General features: G+C 55.0%; 3 protein-coding genes across 5 annotated transcripts in view; all 3 read right to left on the minus strand.

Annotated features, from left to right (window-relative positions):
* Window positions 1-15,595, minus strand: part of PFKFB4 (6-phosphofructo-2-kinase/fructose-2,6-biphosphatase 4) — a 34,404-nt gene extending 18,809 nt beyond the window's left edge. For 2 of the 3 annotated variants that reach the window (XM_047096630.1, XM_047096629.1), the window contains exons 1-4: window positions 11,517-11,642; window positions 6,054-6,170; window positions 5,814-5,910; window positions 2,180-2,246 (exon numbers count right to left, since the gene is read on the minus strand). In XM_047096630.1, coding sequence (XP_046952586.1) covers window positions 2,180-2,246; window positions 5,814-5,910; window positions 6,054-6,170; window positions 11,517-11,613 — 378 coding nt within the window. In that variant the 5' untranslated portion in view covers window positions 11,614-11,642. Of the gene's footprint in view, window positions 1-2,179; window positions 2,247-5,813; window positions 5,911-6,053; window positions 6,171-11,516; window positions 11,643-15,502 lie in introns of those variants that run through there. The other variant, XM_047096631.1, reaches the window with a different exon arrangement.
* A 1,466-nt stretch (window positions 15,596-17,061) lies between these two features.
* Window positions 17,062-17,505, minus strand: UCN2 (urocortin 2). Its single transcript, XM_047094932.1, has one exon. It carries the CDS (start codon window positions 17,421-17,423, stop codon window positions 17,085-17,087), a length of 339 nt encoding a protein of 112 aa, XP_046950888.1. The 5' UTR covers window positions 17,424-17,505; the 3' UTR covers window positions 17,062-17,084.
* Window positions 17,506-18,444: 939 nt separating this feature from the next.
* COL7A1 (collagen type VII alpha 1 chain) overlaps window positions 18,445-22,686 on the minus strand; it is a 31,071-nt gene continuing 26,829 nt past the window's right edge. The window contains exons 105-118 of the mRNA XM_047096705.1: window positions 22,533-22,613; window positions 22,234-22,287; window positions 22,103-22,156; window positions 21,968-22,030; window positions 21,451-21,513; window positions 21,235-21,351; window positions 20,987-21,064; window positions 20,836-20,889; window positions 20,658-20,706; window positions 19,977-20,009; window positions 19,742-19,828; window positions 19,420-19,509; window positions 19,096-19,293; window positions 18,445-18,765 (exon numbers count right to left, since the gene is read on the minus strand). Of these exons, the coding sequence (XP_046952661.1) occupies window positions 18,749-18,765; window positions 19,096-19,293; window positions 19,420-19,509; window positions 19,742-19,828; window positions 19,977-20,009; window positions 20,658-20,706; window positions 20,836-20,889; window positions 20,987-21,064; window positions 21,235-21,351; window positions 21,451-21,513; window positions 21,968-22,030; window positions 22,103-22,156; window positions 22,234-22,287; window positions 22,533-22,613 (1,038 nt within the window). The 3' untranslated portion in view covers window positions 18,445-18,748. The remainder of the gene's footprint in view (window positions 18,766-19,095; window positions 19,294-19,419; window positions 19,510-19,741; window positions 19,829-19,976; window positions 20,010-20,657; window positions 20,707-20,835; window positions 20,890-20,986; window positions 21,065-21,234; window positions 21,352-21,450; window positions 21,514-21,967; window positions 22,031-22,102; window positions 22,157-22,233; window positions 22,288-22,532; window positions 22,614-22,686) is intronic.

A 22,686-nucleotide genomic window follows, 5' to 3' on the forward strand; every position in this document is an offset into this window, starting at 1 on the left:
CCCTGTTTATTTCCGTGCCATCCTCAGACTCTACTAAAATGGGAAAAGAAGAGTAAAGAGAACAGGAGAGGAGATGTTAACAAAATTTGGGTGAATGACTCACAAGAAATGGAGAAAACCAAATACAAGCCCTCACCCACCAGAGCACACCCACTTGTACAGAACCAGGATAGTCGGAATCGGGACACAGGTGTCTCTGAGCAAAGAGACATGTGTGCAGAGGAAGAGGGAGGACTGCCTGGTGGTGCAGCAAAGACCAGGTGGAGCCCTAGGCCTTCTCCCCACCACATCCAGCCAGGCTGACCCACCTGGAACTCCTTATGAACTGCCTGGGGCCTGTCCACACACCCTCAGGGGTAACCCACTTATATGCATGTCCAAGCAGCTTTTAGAACAGGACTTAAAAAAAATTTTTTTTTAATACTTATTTCTTTTTGAGAGAGAGAGACAGAGCATGAGCAGGGGAGGGGCAGAGAGAGAGGGAGACACAGAATCTGAAGCAGGCTCCAGGCTCTGAGCTGTCAGCACAGAACCTGATGCGGGGCTCGAACTCATGAACTGTGAGATCAGGACCTGAGCCGAAGTCGGATGCTTAACTGACTGAGCCACCCAGGCGCCCGAGAGCAGGACTTTTTTTAAAAGGGCACTCAATCAGGGCTCACTGGATGCTCCAGCAAAACCTCTAACATGAAAAACAGACTAGATAAAAAAAGAATAAAAAGAACTTTCAGCAAAAGAAGACGGGGTATAGAATATAAAGGAATGTAAGAAAACTTACACTTGTTATTTAAAGAGAGATACAAAATATTATAGTAACCACAAGACAGAGTTATAAAAAACTGGAACACTAGGAGAATAAGAAATTTAGAATTTAGAAATTAAAATATGATCATATGATTTTTTAAAATTCAACCCAATGCTCATAAGATAAAGTACTTGTTGAGAAAGTCCCTGAAAATAGAACAAAAATGACAGACATAGAAAATAAGGAGAAAAAAGATAAAATTAGGGCCCAAGCCTAGCAAGAAGCCACCAGGAGTTCTAGAAAAAACAGCTCAGAAAATGGGAGTGGAATGGCAAATCACTGTCAGAAGGTGGTCGGGTGGTTTATCAAAGTAATCAATAGACAACAATTTCCTGATCTGTTAAAGAAGAGTTTCCCATTGGAAAAGTCACCCCAGGACCCAGCGTGGAGGAGAGGACCCAGGGCAAGGCCCTAAAGTTCTCCCCAGAGAAAAGGCCATGAGCATCTCCAGTTCCCTCCAAGAGATGAAACTGTTAGGAAGATCAACAAATCAGAATGCCATCTGACTTTTCCACAGCCATTCTAGAAGCCATAACGCAACAGAGCAATGTTGTGGAAATTCTAAAGGAAAAATACCTCCCACCTACACCCAACCATCAACTATAAGGATAAAACAAGACATTACCAGACATGCAAGGTCTCATGTGATGTACTTCCTAAGTACCTTTCTCAGGAAGCTACTGGAGGATGTGCTCCAACAAAACAAGTCAGTAAACAAGGAAAGAGAAGACACAGGGTCCGAGAGCAGGGCATTCTACTCGGGAGTCAGGAGAAGGGAATTCCCAGGGTACCACAGACTGAGAAGGCAACTGATCCAGATGGAGCTGGAGGATGAAGAGCTGTGGGAGGCACATCTCCGAGAGGAAAAGGGAAGGAAAAAGCAGCCCCTGTGTTTGACTGCATAGGGTTAGGGTAGGGCCCTTTCCAACAGACACCCTTGCTCAACTGTGTCCCACCCATCCACCTGACAGGAGGGGCCAACACACAGGGGAATTCCATTACTTAGGATTTGGCTGGCTCCCAGAACAGCCACTAAATACGGGCCAGGATTCTCCCCACCCCAGGAGAAATCACATTTGCTAAAGACTTGGTAACATGATCTACCACATGCGGTGGCCAATAATGTGAGTATTCAAAAGGAAGTCCTACAGGATCAAATGCAACCACAAGCCCAGAGGGAAATTCCCAGCACACATCCAGCCTCTAGCTTCCTCTTACATGGTGGCTGTAGATTTCCGCCCAAGGGCTAGAGCCCAGGGGCAGCTGGGGCCACACACACCCTGACTTCCCTTCTGGATTCCTGATGAGCAAAGGGCTAGATGTATATAGACTCCCACATGTCACTCCCAGAAGTCACCAGGGTGTTACACTCACCGCCACATGTCCCCCCTCCTCACTAAGGAACCGCCGGACATCACGGAGGGCCGCCAGGGCACACTGCCTTCAGAAGAAAAAACACAGGGTCAGCCCAGCACCCGACCCTGGCTGCAGGAGGGCAACAGGTCAGGGATATGTTCTACCCCAGACCAGAGAGGGCACAGTCCCTGGGGTCCCTTCTCTTCTCAAGGTTTCTCTTTCCTTCGGGTAATTTTCAGCGCTTTTGTGAACTCTGCTCCTGTAAGTGAAAGGCTACGTGTTCCTGGCCACTGGGAATAGTTTTTAAAATACCACTTTTCTGTGCTTTCTCTTCTCATCTCATTGGGCGCAAATCCAGGCTGCCATTTTGCCATATGTATGACTTCCAAGTGTCATGCATTTCCCCTGATATCAAAATAAGCACTTTCAAAACCAGACATTTCCTCGTATGTGACTGTTGGGGGCTGGCGGTGGGGAGACAAAAGACACTACCGCTGGTCCCCAGGGCAACATTATGTTTAATATTCAATTTTCTTTCCTGGGAGAGAAAACATGTGATACTATCCTTCCTGGAGGAGGACGCTGTGTCTCTGCCTCTTGCACCATGTCCACTGGCCCCGTGGAAGGTGAAACTTTCCCCATGACTGACCATTGGTTATACTGCCTTCAGAACACCTCAGCCTCTTGGTTTACTGCGGCTAAATATACTGCTATATATAAGGATCTTCCTAATTTTATCCGTTTCTCCCACAAGGTCTGCAGCTAGATAAATCATTTTAATCTTTCTTTTTCTTTCTTTCTTTCTTTCTTTCTTTCTTTCTCTTTTTCTTTCTTTCTTTTTATCTTTTCTGATGTAAGAATAAAATTAGATCTTCTTCCATTTGTTTGATCTTCTGATTTTGCACGTAAACCCCCAGTGCATCAAAGGGCTGTGCTGTCAGGGCCTCCACCGGGCCGGGCCACTGTGCCGGTGCATGGAGGCACGGGCCAAGCGGAGCAGGAGGCAGCCTGCTGGGGTCATGGGGAAACTGGTGGCAGAGCTGAGTCCAGGTCACTGGGAGGAGCTCTGTTCCTATGCCTCCTTGTGACCTTTCTGTGCCCCAGTGGGTCTTTTAGTTAACACTTCAAAAAGCTTTTGCACGCCCAAAAACCTGAATTCTGAGAGTCTGGGAAGTTGGCATTGCCGGAGCCATTTCTGGCCACCTGCATTCAGCACCATGCTCTGGGCTGAGATCTGTGGGCTGCTCTGGCTAAGGCAGCACCACGTACATCTCAGGGCTCCAGTGGAAATGTGGGAGGAACAGCCTGGGAGCCTGAGAGGATGGGGGTGTGAGTGTAAAGTGGGGGCACTCTGTGGGACTGAGCCCTTAACCTATGCAGACTGATGCTAACTCCAGATAGATAGTGTTAGAACTGAACTGAATTGGGGCGCCTGGGGGCTCAGTCAGTTGAGCGTCTGACTTTGGCTCAGGTCATGATCTCATGGTTCGCAAGTTTGAACCCCACATTGGGCTCTGTGCCGACAGCTTGGAGCCTGGTGCCTGTCTTTGGATTCTGTGTCTCCCTCTCTCTCTCTCTCTCTCTCTCAAAAATAAATAAAAACATTAAAAAAATTAAAAAAAAAAAAAAAGAGCTGAACTGAATTGTCAGACAAATGTGCATGCGCCCACGGCCGCCATATGGGCTCGTGTGTAGTAGGAGACCACTGTGCCCAGTGTTTGGGACAGACATCAATGCTGTAAAACTCCAGGGACCTCGACGATATACAAGAACCTAGGCCTCTGGGAAATACAGTCTTCTCTTCTCAGGCTTCCCACTTTAAAAAGTCTGATTCTTCTATTTTGCCAGTTAGCTGTGGGACGTTCGGGGCTGGTTATTGGGAAATGGTCCGGTAGCACAGACCCAGGCTTTAGATCCAGAAGGGAGGGTTTCTAGGAATAGGCAGAGGGTGTGCCTGCAGAGAGGCTCATGTGAACCTGCCCCCAGCTGCTACCGCTGTGGCCTCTGTTCCAGCTGGGTGACTCTGGACTAGCTCCCCAACCACTCCGAGGCTGGGTTTCCCCATCTCAGTTAATCCCAATACGCCTACCTTCGACTGGCAGCCTGAGCAGAATTACCGGTGAGCCCTAGGAGTGCCAGCTCTCTTATTGTTCCCGCAAATATTTTGGATTCAGACAGGCCTGGCTTCAAATTCAAACCCTGCGTGATCCTAAAATACCATCACTTTCAAACCTGGTCTCCACATCTGGGAGAGTAAGGTGCCAGCACCCACTGAAGGAAAGATCAGGCAAGCTAGTCAGTGCCCACGGCTTGAGGATGCTGTAGAATCTGCATTTGATACGATCTCTGACCTACTAATTGGGTAATACTAGAAGATGGACACAACAGTTTTTAGTGGTATATGGGCTTAGATTCAAGTCTGGGCTCTTTGAAGTAACTTATTATCTTATATGAGACACCTGAGCCTCAGTTTCCTCATCTGTAAAATGGGAAGGGGCGGTGATAATGGGCAGCATGCACCCAACACACAGCAGGAGTTCAAATATCACTCCCCTCCCTATTGTCAGGGTCACCAAAGGGTCCAGTCTCATGTTTGACCCACAATTCGGCCACAGGCCTGAAATGTCAGATTCCCCCACCTTCTTGGTGCAGCAGCCTGGCCCAGCCCCACTGACCCAAGAGCAAACCCTGGGGAGGGGCCAAGCGCCACAGAGAAGAGCTCTTGCCCCCTGGTGGCCAGAGACAGAGCAGGCAGCCTAGAATCCAGGCCTGGGCAACAACTCAGTAGCTTCTGGCCTGGACCCGTACTTGATTTGGAGAGGTCACTACAGCTGGGCAGACCTCTGCTAAATGCCCTACCACAATGGCTGGGTCCAGAGCAAGGGCAAGGAAGCTTCTTGAACCCTCAGCTGACATCTGCCGAAAAGAATGCAGCATAGCTCCTCAGACCACCAGCTGGTGTTCTCGGTTCAAGTCTGAGTGTCACATGCAAATTCCCATCTCGTGAATAAGAGAAAGAGTGTGAAGTTTGAGCCACATGAAAGCAAAGCCACGGCCTACCCTACACATGCCAAGAACATGCCAAGCACATGCCAAACATCCTCCAAGTATACAGTTTATTCTGGGGCAAGGGAAGGAAGGCCACGGTTCTGGGCTGATCCTTCTGGCTTTGTGAGAAGCTGCCTGGAGGTAGTCCCGCTCCCACTCTGCCCCATCCCTGAGGCCTGTGTCCCTGCACCTACTCGGGCCTCCCTCCCTACTAGAGGTCATCCCCATGGAAGGCCTGGGGTAAGCAAGCTGGGAGGCTTCTATGCAGCCAGCCCTTGACTGGCCCTGGCTAAGCCCCTTGCATCTCCCTGAAGCCCCCTCTTCCCCTCCCACAGGATGTCCTTACTAAGAGTTCATGAACCCCAGGGCAGGGCCACCTACCAAGAGGCCACACACCCTCTCCCACTGTCCCCAAATCCAACACATCCTCAGCTCCACCACATCCTGAGATGGTCAGGAGACCAGCCCTATCACAGCCCAGTGGGGGCAGGGCAAGGCCAGGGCTCAGGAGCAGCTTAGTCATGATCGGCACCTGGGCTCCAGGGCCTTCTCCATAAACACACACAATCACACATACACATCACACACACATACATACACTCACTTCCTGATTTTCAGGCCCTCTTCGTTGTCTGGAAGGAAAAACTCAAAAGACTTGTATGTCTTGACCATGTCCCGGCGGTACTGGCCAACGTTGAATTCTGGGGGAAAGAAACGTTCATCTTTCACACAGCAGCAGCCCCAGCTCTTGCCCTTGACACATCCCAGACCAGCCTTCTCTCCTCCTCTCCCCTCCCCCTCACAAAGCCCCAAGGCCCCCTTGGAAGCCGAGGCCAAGTCTCACCGCGCGTTGGCACACCAATCCAGTTCAGGTAGCGAGTCAGCTTCTTGGAGATGTAGGTCTTGCCCCTGGCAGGCAGGCCTACCATGACAATGAGCGTTGGGCAGTTGGTCATGCAAACTGAAAGGCAAGGAGCTGGTGTCAGACAAGAGCTGGGACCCCTCCCAGTGTGCTCCTCCCTCTGCTCCTGGCACAGGACTTCAGATGTGCCCTCCAGGCCTTCTGGCCTCATACCCTGGTCTCGAGCCACCAAAGGCATGGCCCCACTGCCCAGGCCTGTCTGGGCTCCAGCGGATACAGCAGAATCTCACCAGCCCCTTATCCAGATGTGCACTGTGGATATAAAGCTGGATGTGCCACACCCCTGAATGAACATGCAGGACAGAGCCAAAGCCCAGAGGGTATTCAACGCGCCACCTGTCACCCAGGAATCCGCACCCCAGCCTAGCAGTCACTCAGCGTTCCCACTAGCGCATTCCCACTGCTTACCCTTCCTGCCTGCCTCATCGTACAAAGCCCAGCTCAAAAGCTGCTTCTTCAGTGAACCCTTCCTCCAAGACACCTCTGCACTGCCTTGGCACCCTCTCTCTCCCTCAGTCCTGGTCACCTCACCCACGAGTCCGCCCCCTGCATTTGATGACTTGACACAAGAGCAGCCTTGCAGTATCTGAGCCATTCAGGACCATGGGGTCTGGCACAGGACTGATGCTCAAAAATTATGGGCGCAGGCTGGGGGGAGGGGCGGCTTCTCGAAATCCCCTGGGGTGAGAGCCATGAGGGGCTGAGACCAATGTCCACAAGGACTGACCCTCTGATAGCCCACCCCCCACCATCCCACGTGTCACCGGGTCAGTGTGGCAGCCAGAGAAGTTGCCAAGGCTGGAGGCAGGGACAGGTCTGGACACAGCACCCCCAAACCCTGGTCCACTAGGACAGACACCACCAGCCTCACGTGACCCGTCTCAGCTTTCAGTGTAGCCTCACCTCAGAAACCTGAGGAAGCTTTCCTTTCATTGTCCTCAGCACCTGGGCCATGTGAAACCACAGCAGACAGACAGAGGGCCCGTGTGGGGACCTGTCACTGCCCCATGCTCTGCAAGTGCCTTCACCTGGTAGTCCTTGGACAGATCACTGGGCCCCACCCCTCAAGTTGTCTCCCTCACTGGAGCTGGAGTGCAGAGGCCCTAGGGGCAGCCCTGTCTAGGGGTCAGGAGTCAGACAGGTCTGGGTTCCTATACTGACTCTGACAATTACTGGCAACTTTGAGGCTTGGTGTCCTCACCTGTAAAATGGGATGACAATCCCTCAGTGAGGTCTAGCACTATTCCATGTGAAAGCCAGAGCAGGTCTGGGAACCTGTGCCCTCTGCCCAGCCCTGGCAGCACACCTGGCTAAGGACACAAGTGCACCTTAGCACAGACTGCCCTTCAGACTTAGGGCACAGAAGCACCTGTCTGTCTCCAGGCAGGCCCTGCAGAGAAGTAAAGGGCTTTGTTTGCCAGTCGGGGCTCCATCGCTCCTGCACATGACCATTGGGCAAATGTGACCCAAACTGTGAGCCTCAGGGGAGAGAAGGAGAGGATCCCATGGAACACAGGATGACAGTGAGCAAGAGTGAGCTTGCAGAAAAACCTCAGCATTGGCTAAGGAGAGAGAAAAGCAAGTTAAGCAAGACCCTGCATCCTGAGGCCCAGCGACACGATGGCCTGTGCTGTTTGCACAATTGCTGGCCAGGCTCTCAAGCAACCAAAGAGCAGTGAATCAGCTACTAACTATGGGGGAAACCTGCAGCCAGCCTGCTCCACTCCTTCCCATTGCTCCCTGAAGGGCTCTCCCACCACCTCAGGATCTGTCTTCACATCTCCCATCCCAGAGAAACTCCCGGCCTCCTCTCCCAGTGTTTGGTAACAGCATCCCCTGACCCCATGCGCAGCCATGGCGGGCAGGCAGGGCAGTAAACCAGGGCTGGGTGCAGAATAAGAGCAATAAATTACCTACCATCTCTGTTCCTCAAGATAAGCTCCCAAGGAAATGACCCAAAGAAAGATCAAGGTACAAGTGTATTCACAATAGCTCTGCTTACAACAGCAAAACATAAGCAAGTGCTAGCAGTAGAGAATCTGCAAACTGAGGCCCACAAGAGGGAACCCACTACCGCGCCTGAACAGAGAGCATATGCGCCAGGTGAGCTGGGTGCACAGCTGGAACTGCAGCTCTGGGCCCTCAAGAACCTCAGTCCCGAGCAACCAGACAACAGAACGCACCGTTTAGAACACGAGGCAGGTGCAGAGGGAAATCTGCAGACATGTCAATTCGACTTACCTCGCTGATTTCTTTTCCTATAAATTTGCTTAAGGCCTTAGGAGCCCCAGGAGTCAAAAGGCCCGACATAAGCCTAGTGCAACACAGGGATGACTTTCTGGCGGTGTCACCTCAGGGGCAGCCACAAGTCCTGAGTGGGTTCCAGAACTGATTCCTGAACTGCACGTGCTCCTACTTCCTTGAGGCAGGCTGGGGAAGGGAGTACTCTTTAAAATAAAGCAGCCTGGCATCACTGTCCTGTTCAGAGGGGACAGAAAGTCATCTTTCCTATCGTCCCGTGCCTGCACCAATCGTGTCCTCAGCCCAGAAGTCTTGCTACCTGGGGTACCTGGGTGGCTCAGTCAGTTCAGCGTCCGACTTAGGCTCAGGTCATGATCTCATGGTTTGTGAGCTCGAGCCCCATGTCTGGCTCTGTGCTGACAGCTCAGACCCTGGAACCTGCTTGGGATTCTGTGTCTCCTTCGCTCTCTGCCCCTCCCCCGCTCGTGCTCTGTCTCTCTCTCTCTCTCTCAAAAATAAATAAACATTAAAAAAAAAAAAAGAAAAGTCTTGTTACCTTTTTGTTAATAAAAGCTATCATAGGGGCACTTGGGTAGCTCAGTCAGTTAAGCATCCAACGCTTGATTTAAGCTCAGGTCATGATCTCACAGTCCATGAGATTGAGCCCCCCTCCCCCCAATCGGGCTCCATGCTGGGCACGCCTCTCTGCCCCTTCCCCACTTATGTGTGCACGCTCGTGCTCTCTCTTAAAAAATAAAATAAAATAAAATAAAATCTATCAAAAGTACTGTCCTTTCTGCCATGTTTTGATTCCTTTCTTCATCCCCTGCCCCACCTGCCCCCAGAACTCCTCCAAGTCTGAGCTGAGGGGTCAATGATGAAGAAGGTAACAACTTCCAGGCCTTCATGTGTAGCTCTGAATTTTTCCGAAGGAAGAAGAATTGCTAATGGGGAGTGGGGGTGGAGGAAGCACAGCCAACCAGCCTCTGGTGCCCTCAGGAGCCAGGGACCATACACCAAAGCCAACCCACTACACAGCACAGATCAGCCGTAGGCCCTATATCCTCTTCTCCACAAAGCCCTGTGATAAGTCAACTTCTACCCATCCCCCTCCCTCAGAGGGGGGCCTCCTGTGGTCTTCCATCAAGTTATAAGTCCACCATGTAGAGGGTACAATGCCGCATGAACAGTCTCTAGGGACTGGAGGTGCTGCCCAGACAGGTTCCATGTTCACTCCTGGCTTACTCCCTGCTGTGAATTCAGGGACCCTTGCTTGGGGACCAAACCACCACACAATCTGCAGGTCTCATCTTTGGCTTCTTGGGTGCCTCCTCCTCCAGGAAGCTCTCCTGTTCTGGGACAGTCCAGAATCCCACCCGCTGCAACACCCTGAGACAGTGCCATGGCACAAGTTCCTCTGCTCAGACCAGAGCCACATTTTCATCGCATCCTTGGAGCGTGGAGAAACACAGACCCCTCCCCAACGGGTCGCAGCATCTTTGCCACCTGGAATGGGGGCTGGCTCAGGGCTGATGCTTCAATTCCTGACTCTGACACACAGAGAAGCAAAGTGGTGATGAAATGGCAGAGCCACCTGCTGCCTCTTATCAAGTGCCTCCTCCTAAGGGGGCTCCTGGCAGCTTCTGGGAGTAGGGAGATGGCTGCCTCCATCCCACAGATGAGGAACCCATGGCCGAGAGAGTCAGCTCCGTGCCCAAGGTCACACAGCTGAGCTACCATGTGGCTGGAGTGTTCCTGCCTCCAAAAGCCCAGGTTGTGATTCCTTCGCCTTTATGTAGTAACAGCAGCCACCCCCTTGTTAGGACAAGACAGCCTAATGCAGACTGGCTAGAAGCACAAGAGCAAGAGGCCTTGGCCTCGGTCCCTCCAGAAAAGTCTGGAAGAAAGGATGTCTAGGGTGTAGCCATAGACTCAGTACTGAGCCATAGCCAGTCAGACTGAGTACTGACTGGAAAGCCATGGCCCCTGGGCTAAGAGGCTGACCACCACCTCAGCCTCCTACCAGGACCTACATCATGATTAGAGCCATGACCCACCAGAATTCTGGTCAAAACCATGACCACCCCCTACCAGGACCCAGTACAGTAAGAGATACACACAGCCCACCTACAGGACTCACATCTTGGTCAAAGAGCCCCCAGGCTGGCCCAAAGCAAAACAAGCACGGGGCACTCTCCCCTCCCTTATTATGCCCAAGCAAACATCAAGGTGTACAAGGAGATCCTAGCACAACACACAATCTCCTGATCTCCATTTCTATATCTGTACCACGAGTTGGACTAGATGTTCTCTGAGGTCCTTGCCAATTTGCAAATTCATTATAATGTTTCGGTTATAAAAAAAAATCTTTGTTTTTCTTGGCAATAAGCGGTTGCAGACTCACGTAAGGACAAATAAAAAGTCAAGTAAAGTGGATTAAACACCGGGATCCCAGGAAAGGCAGGCCCCGCCGTAACAATTCATTAACAATTCCACAGATTTCAGCATGTCTCCTGGATGTTTTCTCTTCCAACCTTACCATTCGCCCACAACCCCATCTGGATGCATATACAGCCATGAACACAAAGACAGGTCCATATGGGACAGTGTTCTCACCTTCTCCATTCTCAACACAACTGCACTTCCCTGAAATTCTTCTCAAAGCTCAGTTTTAGGCCCAGAAGTGGGTAGTTAAGTCCAAGGAGCACCCTTCCTCCCACTGGAGGAATGGCCCACCACCCTTGGGCGTTTGAAACTTCTGGGCTCAGAGAGGCCAAATGATTTCCATAAGGCCAACACAGCTCAGAACCGGTCTACACTCTCTGGCTTGCAGAGAGGGCAGGACGAAGCTCCGAATCCTCCCCTGCCCTGACCTAGTGAGTACCTGCCAGAGGTGATGGCGGCCAGACCTAGCCCCTAGCGAGCGTAGACGCGGCCATATACATGTCTCTTCCCGGTGCTCTGCCACACCTGTGCCCGGCTCCCGGCCTGTTCCTGCTCCTCTACCACCAGTCACGGCAGCCCCATCTGTCCCCGGTTTCCCACCTGTCCTTGGCCCCCTCTCCATGGGAGACCACTGCCCAGGCCGCCCTATCCACGCATCCCGATGCGCCGCCCTCCCCTTCCCCAAGGACCCCGCCTCACCACCGCGCTGGCAGGCATGCAGAGCGGGTCGCCCATTGCTGTAGGGCATCCAGATCTTCTTCAAGGGGTTCTGAGTCAATTCCCGTGGGGACGCCATACCCGGGATGGGATGAGTCGGACTGCGCGGACCGCGACCCAGCAGCCAGGCCACCTCGGGCCACTCGAGGCCCCGCCCCTCGGCCCCGCCCCTCCTCGAGCTGTGCAGACGCCAATCCAACTCCTCCAGGCCCCTCCCCAGAACAAATAGGCCCTACCCCCAACAGAAGGGGGCTGGCCTCCGACCACGCATGCCCAGCTCGACTGCCAGCCGGTTTTGGACCCAGCAGGCTCGCCAGTCACGCCGGGATCGAGGACGCGCATGCCCAGCTCCCCACAGCTTCTAGCCCGGGATGTGCAGAGGCTCTAGCCCGGCACACCCAACCGTACACTCAGATACGCATTAGTATTAGTCTCACCCACGGCCTCGCCTGCATAGATTGCCCCCTCCCCCTCCCCCCCTCCCCCCCCAGCACCCGGGTTCTGCTCACTGCTACCCTTGACCTCAGGTTCCCTAGGAGGAAGGGATTTGCATGCCCGGGAGCAGGGCCTGCTTGACCCTCAAGTCTCAGTTGTTCGGGACCTGTCTGGTGACTCCTGCGTAATCCCAGTTGTCAACTGCCACGCCCGCCAGCCCTGCGTCCGGTCCTCTCTCGACCCTCTCTCAAGCCCCAGGACTCTAACCTCGCCCACTGAAGCGACCGACTCAACCGCGCTGAAAAAGTTTCTTTACCTCATGGACAGGGGCACGGGACAAATCTCAAAATTGATTATGTTTCCTCTTTTTACCTTGGCTAGTGGGAAGCTCAGGCTAAAACTCTGGCCCACCTGGAACACATGAGCAGGACCTTTTAACCAAGCTCCCTGGCAGTATCTTACTTCTCCTGCCAGGATTTCATCTCTACCAATTAAATTTTAAATTGTAAATCTACATATTTTTTAAATGAATCTCTGTCTCTCCATCAGGAAAACAGAATGCGGGCATCATCAACCTACAAGATTCTGGCATTTATTAAATGTGTCAGTGTCTGAGAAATCCATTTTAAAGCACATCAGTGATATCATTTATATTATTTATCTCCCTCCCGTCTCTAAGAATGCAGTGGAGGGGCGCCTGGGTGGCGCAGTCGGTTAAGCGTCCGACTTCAGCCAGGTCACGATCTCGCGGTCTGTGAGTTTGAGCCCCGCGTCGGGCTCTGGGCTGATGGCTCAGAGCCTGGAGCCTGTTTCCGATTCTGTGTCTCCCTCTCTCTCTGCCCCTCCCCCGTTCATGCTCTGTCTCTCTCTGTCCCAAAAATAAATAAAAAAAAAAAACGTTGAAAAAAAAATTAAAAAAAAAAAAAAGAATGCAGTGGAAGCGGGGGGCAAGGGAGAAATCCAGAAGTTCAGGAACCCTGTGTCACTTTCCTTTGTCTCTTCAGCCCAATTTCTCAAAGTTTTGTACACTTTCTGTCCCGGGACCCCCACTGACACTGCTCAAACCTGGGTCACACTGCCCTCTAGCGATGTCCTCCACAAAACCCCCAGACAGGATCATGGCACTCTCAGGTTCTCTCTGCCCAAAGTGTGCCCAGCCAGGAGCCAGGTGCTAGGGACATGGAGAACAAGGCTCCGCCCAGTGCATCAGGGGAGCAGCATCCCCTCCCTCTGACCTCCCTGCCACCCACTTGTCTCCACCCAGCACTTCAGAGCCTGGCAAGGACCCTTAAGATAACTCTGATACAGATGCCTTGCCCACTTCACAGGAGATGGATGGGGAGGTGGAAGCCCACCTAGATCCTTCCTGAAACCAGCTTTAGCTGCCTACCCCCAGAGGAATGCCCTGCCCCAGACAGACTTGAGCACTTCCTCTTTCATCCTCTCTCTGCAGCGTCCACCTCCCACCTCCTTCCACCTCACACCAGGGCAGCTCTGAACACACTCATATGTGGCTCCTGATGCCCCTTGTGACCACCCACCTGCTTCCTACTTCTCCAAAGCCACTCACTGGTTCCTGGCACAGCCAATCTTCCGGTCTGTCTCCAAGCCATTGCCAAGGCCATCCTGGGGTCACCTCGACCTCAGAGACCTTGTCACCACCCACCCACACCCTATCCAACCCCCAGCATTCACTGCAAAGGCTACATACTCTAGCACCCACAGACACCCAGCACCTCCTCTGCCTGCCATTCTCCTCCTTACCCCTCCTGGGATGCTAGTCAAAAGCTGGGGGTAGGGGGTAGGGGGTAGGGCAGGGCAGGATGCCAGGGCCATTTCGAGGAAGCTGTCCCCAAGGCCAGTCTGAGCCTGACTTCTCAGGAAGAGCAATGACTGTACCTCCCACTCTTCCCCAAACAGTCTGACCCTGGGCTGACCCAGACACACCTTCCCAAGTCCCAACATCCAGTGGGAGGCCACAGGTCACCAGCAGGAGGAGCCTGGGGCCCCTCCCCAAGGTCAAAGTCTACCTCTGCTCTAAGAATGCTCCTCGTCTCCCCGCCCATTTCTCAGGTAGGAAACTGAGGGAGGAGAGCAGGGTCCGGCGTCACAGAGCCAGCCCACAGTGCAGGACAGACTGAGATGAACTCCCAGCCCTTTAAAACCTCACCTCCCACACCTTCCATATCACCACATTTCCTACCCCTACCCCTGGGCTCTGGCTTGTTCCTTCCATTGAAATGCTCTCTTGGCTTTCTGCTCCTACAGCATCAGTAGATTTCCAAGAGAACAGCTGGCCTTCATGGCTTTTCCTTCCTTGGAGCCATCCCAAAGTGACGGGGTGGAAAGTGTGCTGGGATGTCGGCGTGCACTCATGTGTGAATGTGTCCTGCTCAGTCTCCCCCCTCCTCTATGAACCTGCCTGGCCTGGTCCTGGCTGGCTCCCGTGGTGCCCTCTGCACTGACCACTAGACCTCTCTCCAGCGTCCCAGGCTACAAGCTATAGGTTGGCTGAAGTCCTCGATCCTCAGTTGTTGCTGCTCAAACTCTTCCCCAAACCTGTATCTGTTGGTCAGTCCTGGCCAGACCGTCAAGCCACCGTTTGCAGCATAAAGGCCCAGGGACCTCAGTGAATGCCACACAGCCCCACATGCCAGTGCACGGAAGCATGAACACAGAGCCACACGTGCACACACACTAGCAAGCCCTGCACCCAGGCCTACACAGACAGGAAGGCTGCACAGCCCGCTGCTCTCTACTGCCTCCTTTCCCCTTTATTTCCCTCCTCCTCTTCCCTCTGTGCCACTGGAAGATTCCCAGGAATTCCAGCTTCGTCCAGCCAGTTCAAGCCCAGGATCATCCCCAGTGCCTCCCTGGGCCCAGAGCTCACAGACGGTGTGAGGTTCCAGCTTGTGGGTATGGAGCCATGTGACCAAGCAGCCTGTGAACTGTGGTCGGCACTCGCTGATTGCAGTTTGGCACAAGGCACACAGTAGGCACTCAGAGTGACTCATTGCCAGCCAAGGCACACAGTAAGGGCTAGAGAGGTTCATGACCGGATAGAGCACACAGTAGGTGCTTAGAACAGCTCAGGACCCACACAAGGCACACAGTAGGTGCCCTAGAAATCCTGGTTTAAGGGCTAAAGCCACTTCATACGAAAAATTTCCCAAATGAGCTTCTGGGCCTCCCCAAACTGATGTGTGACCCCTGAGGGGGACCTGGACAAACCTGACCCCCTGGGAGGCCAGCAAAGGGTAGAGCGGGAGGGCCTCAGGCAGCTCCAGCTGGCTGTCCCTCTCCCTGGGCTGCAGGAAGAAGCTATTTATAGTTCCCCCTTGGCCCAGCCCCTCCACTCCCCTGCACGGCAACAGGGTTCCCCCTCCTCCTTGCCACCGACAGGCTGATGCCCCCTCAGAACACCCCTACAGCTAGAGAGACACCCAACACTCTCGCACCCCTTCCAGCACCACCCCCACTGCGCCCTGGTCTTTCCCCAATCCCCCCACCCTCTCCCCGCCGCCGGTGCCTACCCCGCCTACTGCTCCCTGACCCGGGGTCCGTCAGGGCGCTGCCTCCCTCCGTGCCTCTGTCCATACTGAAAGCGAACTGGCCCCGGGCCCGTTGCCCCCCTGCAGCCTGAAGCCAGGCAGCCCCGCCCTCCGGGTTCGTGAGGGAGCTTCGGTGTGCCCCGTGGCCCCGCCTCCCCGGCCACGCCCTGGGCCCGCCCCCCGAGGCTGCTCACAACTTGAGAGATCAACAGTGCCCCCACCCCAGGCAGCCAAACTCCTGCCCGTGTGGCCTCTCTCTCCAGGCAGAGCGGTCCATACTGCCCAGTGTCTGCCCTCGTCTCCAGCTGGAGCTGTCTACAGTACCCAGGGTATCTGCCCCATCTGCAGGCAAGCCTGTCCACACTGCTCAGAAGGTCAGCCCCATCTCCAGCCCAGCAATGGAGCTGGGGGTGTGAGATTAGGCAAAACCTACTCCTTCTACACCAAGGAACCGGGTGGGTGAAATGGGGCAGGGGTGGAGGGGAGTGGGCAGAGGGGCAACATAGTCAGCTATGACCAAACCCTTGACTGTCCTTGCCTGGGTGCACATGACTGTGATTCTCACTCATCCCATTCTCCAGTCACTACATTTATTGAGCTCTTCCTGCGTGCTAGAACCTTCAAGTGCACCGTCACTCAATGTTTGCAAGAAGCTTGGTGGCATCAAGCTTGGAAAGGTGAGCACATTTTAGTTTGCTTGGGACAATTCAACAAAGGAGGTATGGGGCTGGACCGGAGCCCCAGCAGCCCGAGCCTCCTCTCTCCTGAGTCATGTGTGTCCAAGGGCCGAGGCCAGGTGTGCAGGGCTGTGGGTAGGACAGTGCCTGGCTGTGTGTTGAGTGTGCTTCATGTGGGTTTGGGGGGGACAAGTATCTGTTCTTCCCAGCCCCCTCGCATGCCCTCCCCTCACCCCCACACACCCACAGCAGAGATGCACCCACCGATCACACGTACACCTACCACAAGGCAAGGCTGTCACAACCACAGACTTTCCACGTACGGTCACCCATGCCTGGAGATGCCTGTGACGGCCCCATTCTTCTGGGGTGGGTGCTGCGTCATGAAGCACAAAACATGCATGTGACCCTCAGCCTGCACTCCCCTGTGTGGTGACCTGTTGGGGGCAGGGAAGACCTGCAGGTCTGGTCTTAGGTGGATGGGTCTGAGATGCAATACTGGGCTCCTATGTTGAGGTTCCTAAAACTGGCACAAGAGTGGCCCCATTGGCAGTGTCCAGATTCTTGCTCTTTGACTGTGGGGCACCCAGACATGGCAAGACTCCACACGGTAGTCACATTCCACAGTAGTGTCCAAGCTGTCCAGACATATTGTAAGTCTGTGGGGCTCCAGGTATGGCAAGACTCCATTTGGCAGTCACCCGATATGGCAATGTCCGGGCTGTCCAAACAAACTGTGGCTCTGTGAGGCACTCAGCTGTGATATGACACCACATGGCAGTGACTGCACGGGGCTGTGGCCAGGCGCACTGTGCCCAGATGTAGTGCGTCCTGCTCTGCTGCTGCCTTCCAGGTCTCCTAATTCAGGGTGACCCCCGCCCTCAGGCTCAGCGGCGGCCAACACGGGCCAGGATGCGAGCGTTGGCAGCGGCCTGCTCCCTCACAGCTCTGGCTCGGGCTTGCTCCAGTAAGATCCGCAGGAGGCCAATGGGGACATCCAGTGAGAGAGTGATGCGGGGGCCTGGGCGGGGGCCAGGGCTGGGGTGGCCCCAAGCAGTGGAGGGGCCCACGGTGCTGGCTGAGAGGCTCTCTGAGGCCACAGGGCGGGGAGTGGCTTGGGGAGGGTTCTGAGGGAGGAGCTGGAAGGCTGGAATAGGGGTCATGGGGACAAGCAGGGCCCTGCCCGACGTCAGGATCATCAGCACCAGCAGAGCCCACCTGGTCATCGCGTGGTCAGGCTGCGAGGAGAAAAGAGGCTCAGGGCAGGGGTTCTGGGCAGCCGTGGCTCATGGACAGATGCAGACGGGGAAAGTAGACAGACAGAGAGAGGGAGACCAAGGGAAGGAGACAGAGAGGTAGAGATTAGAGAGACCAGGCATGGGACGGAGATAAGAGAGACAGAGATGAAAGCACAAGACAAGCAGACAGAGCAGGGGCCAGGGAGACAGAGAGAGCAAGAAGGAGAGTGAAAGAGACAGAGAGCACAGCTAGGTCTGGATCTAGATGTAGATATGGATACAGTTGGGGAAGGGAGGGAGAAGAGGGAAAAAGACAAGAGGGAGGACATGGAGGCAGAGCAAAAGAGGGAGACTGGAAGACAAAGAGGCTGGAGCCACCCCAGAGACAGACAGCATGATGAAAATAAGGATACCAAGGCATGGAGAGAACACAGAGGGACAAAAGGGGAGCCTCAGGTCTGAGGGAGCTTGCAGCAGATCGTGGGCAAAGAAGGGCAGGAATGGGGTCCTCAAGGTAGAGAAGCAGCCAGAGACTCCACGTCCGGAGACCTCCAATAACCCATACCCGGATCTACTCAGCCCCCAAGGCCCTGCCCATCCCACCCAGAGCCATCCCAGTCCTACCAGCAGCAGCCTCTTCTGGAGCAAGGTGGGGCCGCTGGGGCTGCCCACGGCTGGGACCAGGCGGTGCTGTGCTGTGGTCGGGCCTCTGCCCCCTTCTGGGCCCATTTATCTCTCTCAGCCCCTGAGGTAGGAGCTGGGCACGGCTCCGGCATGAAGCAGCCCCCCACCTCTGACTCATCCCCTCCTGGGGGGGCAGTGAGGACGTGTCCTCAGCCTCCACTCTGTCTACTCCTTTTTGGGGACAAGTTGGACACTGAGAGTCACAGAACAGTGACCAGGGCTGGACAGAGGGACTCTGCACCCGTGCAGGAGAGCACTGACCTCCCAGGGAAAACCGGACCCCCTGCCATCCCCATCTCCCCAAACAGTCACAACAGGGGCCTTTTAAAACAGCAGCTTTAATGCCCCCCAGAATCAGCACCATGTCATCACAGGCTTGGGTCAAGGGGCGGGTCAGATGCAGTCACATCCGCTCACTGCCCACAGCCACCCCCACACTGAGTCACCTACCAGGGAGGCAGGAGCCACAATGGGGGTTTGTCCACAGGGGGGAAGGCTAGACCCACGGGACCAAGTCACTGAAATAACGGACACGCTCATGCACGCTCACATGCACTCAGGCCTGTAGCACCAAGGGGAGGGACAGGAGTCCACCAGGGGATGCTGGACTTCAGCTCATCATCTGGGCCTCAGCTTCGGGCAGCACCTGGGTGGAACAGGTTGGGAGCTGACTTCAGGCATCTGGCCTCACCCAGCATGTAGGCCACGGAGAGGCAGTGCGCAGATGGTCAGTGGGGCAGCTGGGAGCACAAGAGTGAGGCTCTGACCTCAGAGAGGGGATCCTCACTCAGACCCTTGAGGAGGGAGCATGGAGGGGACTCCACAGCTAGGGTTCTCTGTTCAGCAACTTGGTCTGGGGAGGTCTGTCCCAGGCCTCCCAGTCTGAGGGGGGTCCTGACGTGGGACCCCGACCAAGACCTGATCTGGGTAGGCTCAGTGTCCAGGTCCCTCTCGGGGCGGAGGGGTAGGCCCATACCTGTTCCCTGGCTCTGGACCATGCGGGGCATGCAGCGGCGCTCACAGGCCTCACGGGTCCCAAAACGATTCGCATTCCCTCCACAGCCGCCATAGACAAAGGGGTGACAGGCATCTGTGCCACCCGCCACAGCTCGATGGTACCAGCGCAGGGTGTAGGCAGTGCAGGAGCCCTCATCCAGTGGAAGCAAGCAGGGGTCTAGGGCCAACGGGGGTCAGGAGGTCAGCAGGGGTGGCGGCAGTCAGGGACTGAGGGTCAGTGAGAGGTCAGCAGGGGTCACTACTGTCCCTCCCTGAGTCCCTCTGGGCCAACCCCCCTTCTCACCATCACCATCCTGAAGAACTTCAGGGTCCTGGTATTCCTCCACAGAATACTCAGAATATTCATATTCATCGTCCTCTGGGGGCACCTCGCCTGCACACAGGGTGGGGTGCTATGAGTGAGGCTGCTGCTGGGCCACGTTCATGCTGCCCAACCCCGGCCCTGGGAGTGGGGCGGGTAGCGCCGGTCTCCCACGTGTGTGCCCAGTGTTCATGCTGTGCCCTCCATGTCGCCCCTATACACATGGCATGTGCCCTGCATGCATGAGCAACCCCGCATGTGTCTGTGCCCCACCACACATGCCCCATGGTTCCCCTGTCCTCACCTTCCTCCTCTGCATGAGAGACCCGGAGCACAGGCACAGGGTGGAGCTGGGGGCTGGCAGTGTCTGCAGCATAACTAGGGAGGGGTCCTGGAGCAAGGAGCAGGGGCACAGGGCCTTGGGGTCATGATGGCAGCCACCCCAGCCAAGTCCCTGCTGAGCAAACCCAGGTAATGGACACAGTGGGACCTGGCATGAGGAAAGTCCCAGGAGCAGAAAATACCAGAAAACTACTCACGTGATCCAGATGCAATAAACTGGCCCTGGCAGGCTGGAGGGGGCAGAGAAGGGCAGGGAGAGAGAAAAGAACAGAGAGAAAGAGACAACGATGGAAAGGGGCAGAGAAAGAGAGAGACAGAGGGACACACACAGCGGGGCAGAGAAAGACAGCAGGAGAGAGTGACAGAGAGACCGACAGGACAGAAAGAGAGAGAGGGTGGGAAGCAGAGAAAGAGGAAGGAAGAAAGAGGAAGAAAGGCAGAGGAGAAACAGACAAAGGACGAAAGAGAAGTTGGGAACAGGCCAACAAAGGGCAAGAGAGGGAGCGTCAGAAACAGACAGGCATGGAGAGGGAACGGAAGCAGAGACAGGAGGAGACGGAGCTTCACTCTCTGATACCCCTCAGGGCCATCAGAGCCCCACTGGGCTGCTCCCGCCTCCACCCCTCCACACACGGCCACACTGGGCTTCTAGGAACACTGTGTGTCCACCCACATTTGCTGCGTGTCACCGTTTGGGGAAAGTCCTCATAGTATGTCTGTCCTGAGCATACATGCCCTCCTGTGTATCTATCCATCTCCACCCATCTCTGTGACTGCTGGTCCCCCATAAGTTCTGGGGACCCCACCTGCCCCTGTCTAGGGGTGCTGGAGTAGAATGGGAATGAGACCCAAGAGGCTCTGGGCTGGGCCCCACTCACCACAATGCTGACTCATCTCCTGACGCACAAAGCCCCGAATGTCATCCTCCTGGGAGCACAAGACCACAAGGATCATGAAGAACCCAGGGATCACGGGAGGGACAAAGGGCATATGATGCAGGGATCACAGGGGGACAGCACTGAGTCAGGGGCCCAGCCCACGAAGGCCTACACTTACTGTTAACGCAGCTTCTCCCTTTTCCCCGCGGGGGCCAGCAGGCCCTGGCCGCCCCTGTGTGCAACAGATGGGACCAGACTGTGACCTCTGATCTTAGGGACACCAGAGGTCACCCCAGTCTCTGACCCCAACCCCAGGAATCCCCACTTACCTGCTCCCCTCTCTCTCCAGGGGCCCCAGGGGCCCCAGGGGCACCCACCACTCTCTCTCCAGGGGGACCTCGCTCACCCTGTCAGACACAAGGATGAGTGAGCAGTCAGAGTCAGTGGAGGTCAGAAGGAAGGAAAGTTGAGATCATAGGCTCAGGCGTATTGGCGATGGGTTGCAGGGTCAGAGGTCAGTGATATTGGAAGGGTCAGGGAGGTTCAGGGATCAGGAGTCAGGGTCAGAGCTGTTTACCTTCTGGCCCTGAAGTCCTTCAGGGCCTTTGGGACCAACACTGCCAGGTGGCCCAGGGGGGCCACTAGAGCCATCATTGCCCCTGGGACCTGGGAAGCCCCCAATTCCTGGGGGCCCCTGTGGAGAGACAGGTCAGAGTCAGTGATCAAAGCCCCCAAAGATGGACCCACTTCCAGAAAGTACAGTCCCTTTGGCTTGACCTTGGTCTCCACTTACCCGCTCCCCTTTCTCACCCTGGTCACCCTTGGATCCTGGCTGCCCATCAAAGCCTCGATCACCCTGGGAACAGAAAGAAGCACGAGAGACCATCTGTCTTGATGTCCTCAGTTCAACTGCCATGAGCCCCTTGGTCCAATGGCCACAATCTTCCATGACCCAAGCACCTGTGACCCTACCATCCCAGGACCTTCAATCTGCTGTGATCCTCATGACCCTGACCTGACTGTAATACCCCTTGCCCTGCTTCCACCTATTTCCTTTATATACACACACCAGCCTCCCCTACTGACCTCTTAGCCCTGATGCACCTCTCCCCACTGCTCCTCTTCTCATCCCTTAATCCAAAGTCCCCACTGTGACCCCAACTCACCCTGAAACCTCAAAACCAATCATACTCTACCCCCCAGTGTCCCAACTTTCTACAACCCTCTTGACATGAAACCCCCACGACCCTACCATGACCTTCCCTGCCCCATTTTGACCCCCTTTTGTCCACTGTCGAGAGGGCCCATACCTTGGGACCAATCAGGCCCTCCTTTCCAGGGGTCCCCGACTGGCCCGGCATGCCCGGCTCCCCCTGGAGAAGAGAAAACATGAGCTGGGCCTTGGCCCACCCATCCTCTCCCCATTCTGGGTGCCCCACACTCACCACATCTCCCTTGCGTCCTGCCAGCCCAGGGCGGCCAGGGGGACCAGCTTCTCCCTGCAGGGATCAATCAGGTAGAAGGGTCAGACAGGCCCCAGGCCCCACAGACGCCCATGTTCCCTTCACCTCTGTACCTTATCTCCCTTCTCTCCATCAAGGCCACAGGCCCCCTTTATCCCTCGTTCACCCTGGGGGGGAAAAGAAATGGAAAAGTGACTTCCAGACACCTAACCCCTTGACCAGACCATGTAACCACTCTCCAAACTGGCCTCAGACACTCTAATCTCTGACCTGTCAACCCCTAATCTAATGCCACACATTCAATCCCATATACCCCAACATCTGACCCCAGATACCTGACCTTTGACCCCAGATACCTTGCCCTCCAACATCAGGCCTTCCTGACCAGGAAAAAAGCCCAGCCCCTTCCCACCTTGAGGCCCCGGGGACCCATGAAGCCAATATCTCCTTTGTCGCCTCGGATACCAGGGGTTCCATCCTTTCCTGGTGATCCCTGGTAGAGAGAGGGGTCAATATGGAGTCAAGAGAGGTCAGGAGGGATCCAGGGGAATCACTCTGGATGAAAG

Source organism: Lynx rufus, unplaced genomic scaffold, assembly GCF_022079265.1.
Source record: "Lynx rufus isolate CCGP_SWC_20201006 ecotype Redwood Valley unplaced genomic scaffold, mLynRuf1.p SCAF_4, whole genome shotgun sequence".
Classification (NCBI taxonomy): domain Eukaryota; kingdom Metazoa; phylum Chordata; class Mammalia; order Carnivora; family Felidae; genus Lynx; species Lynx rufus.

What these genes read in the sequence shown, in the direction of transcription:
- UCN2 (XM_047094932.1), bottom strand. Translation starts at nt 17,423, where the DNA reads ATGACCAGGTGGGCTCTGCTGGTGCTGATGATCCTGACGTCGGGCAGG.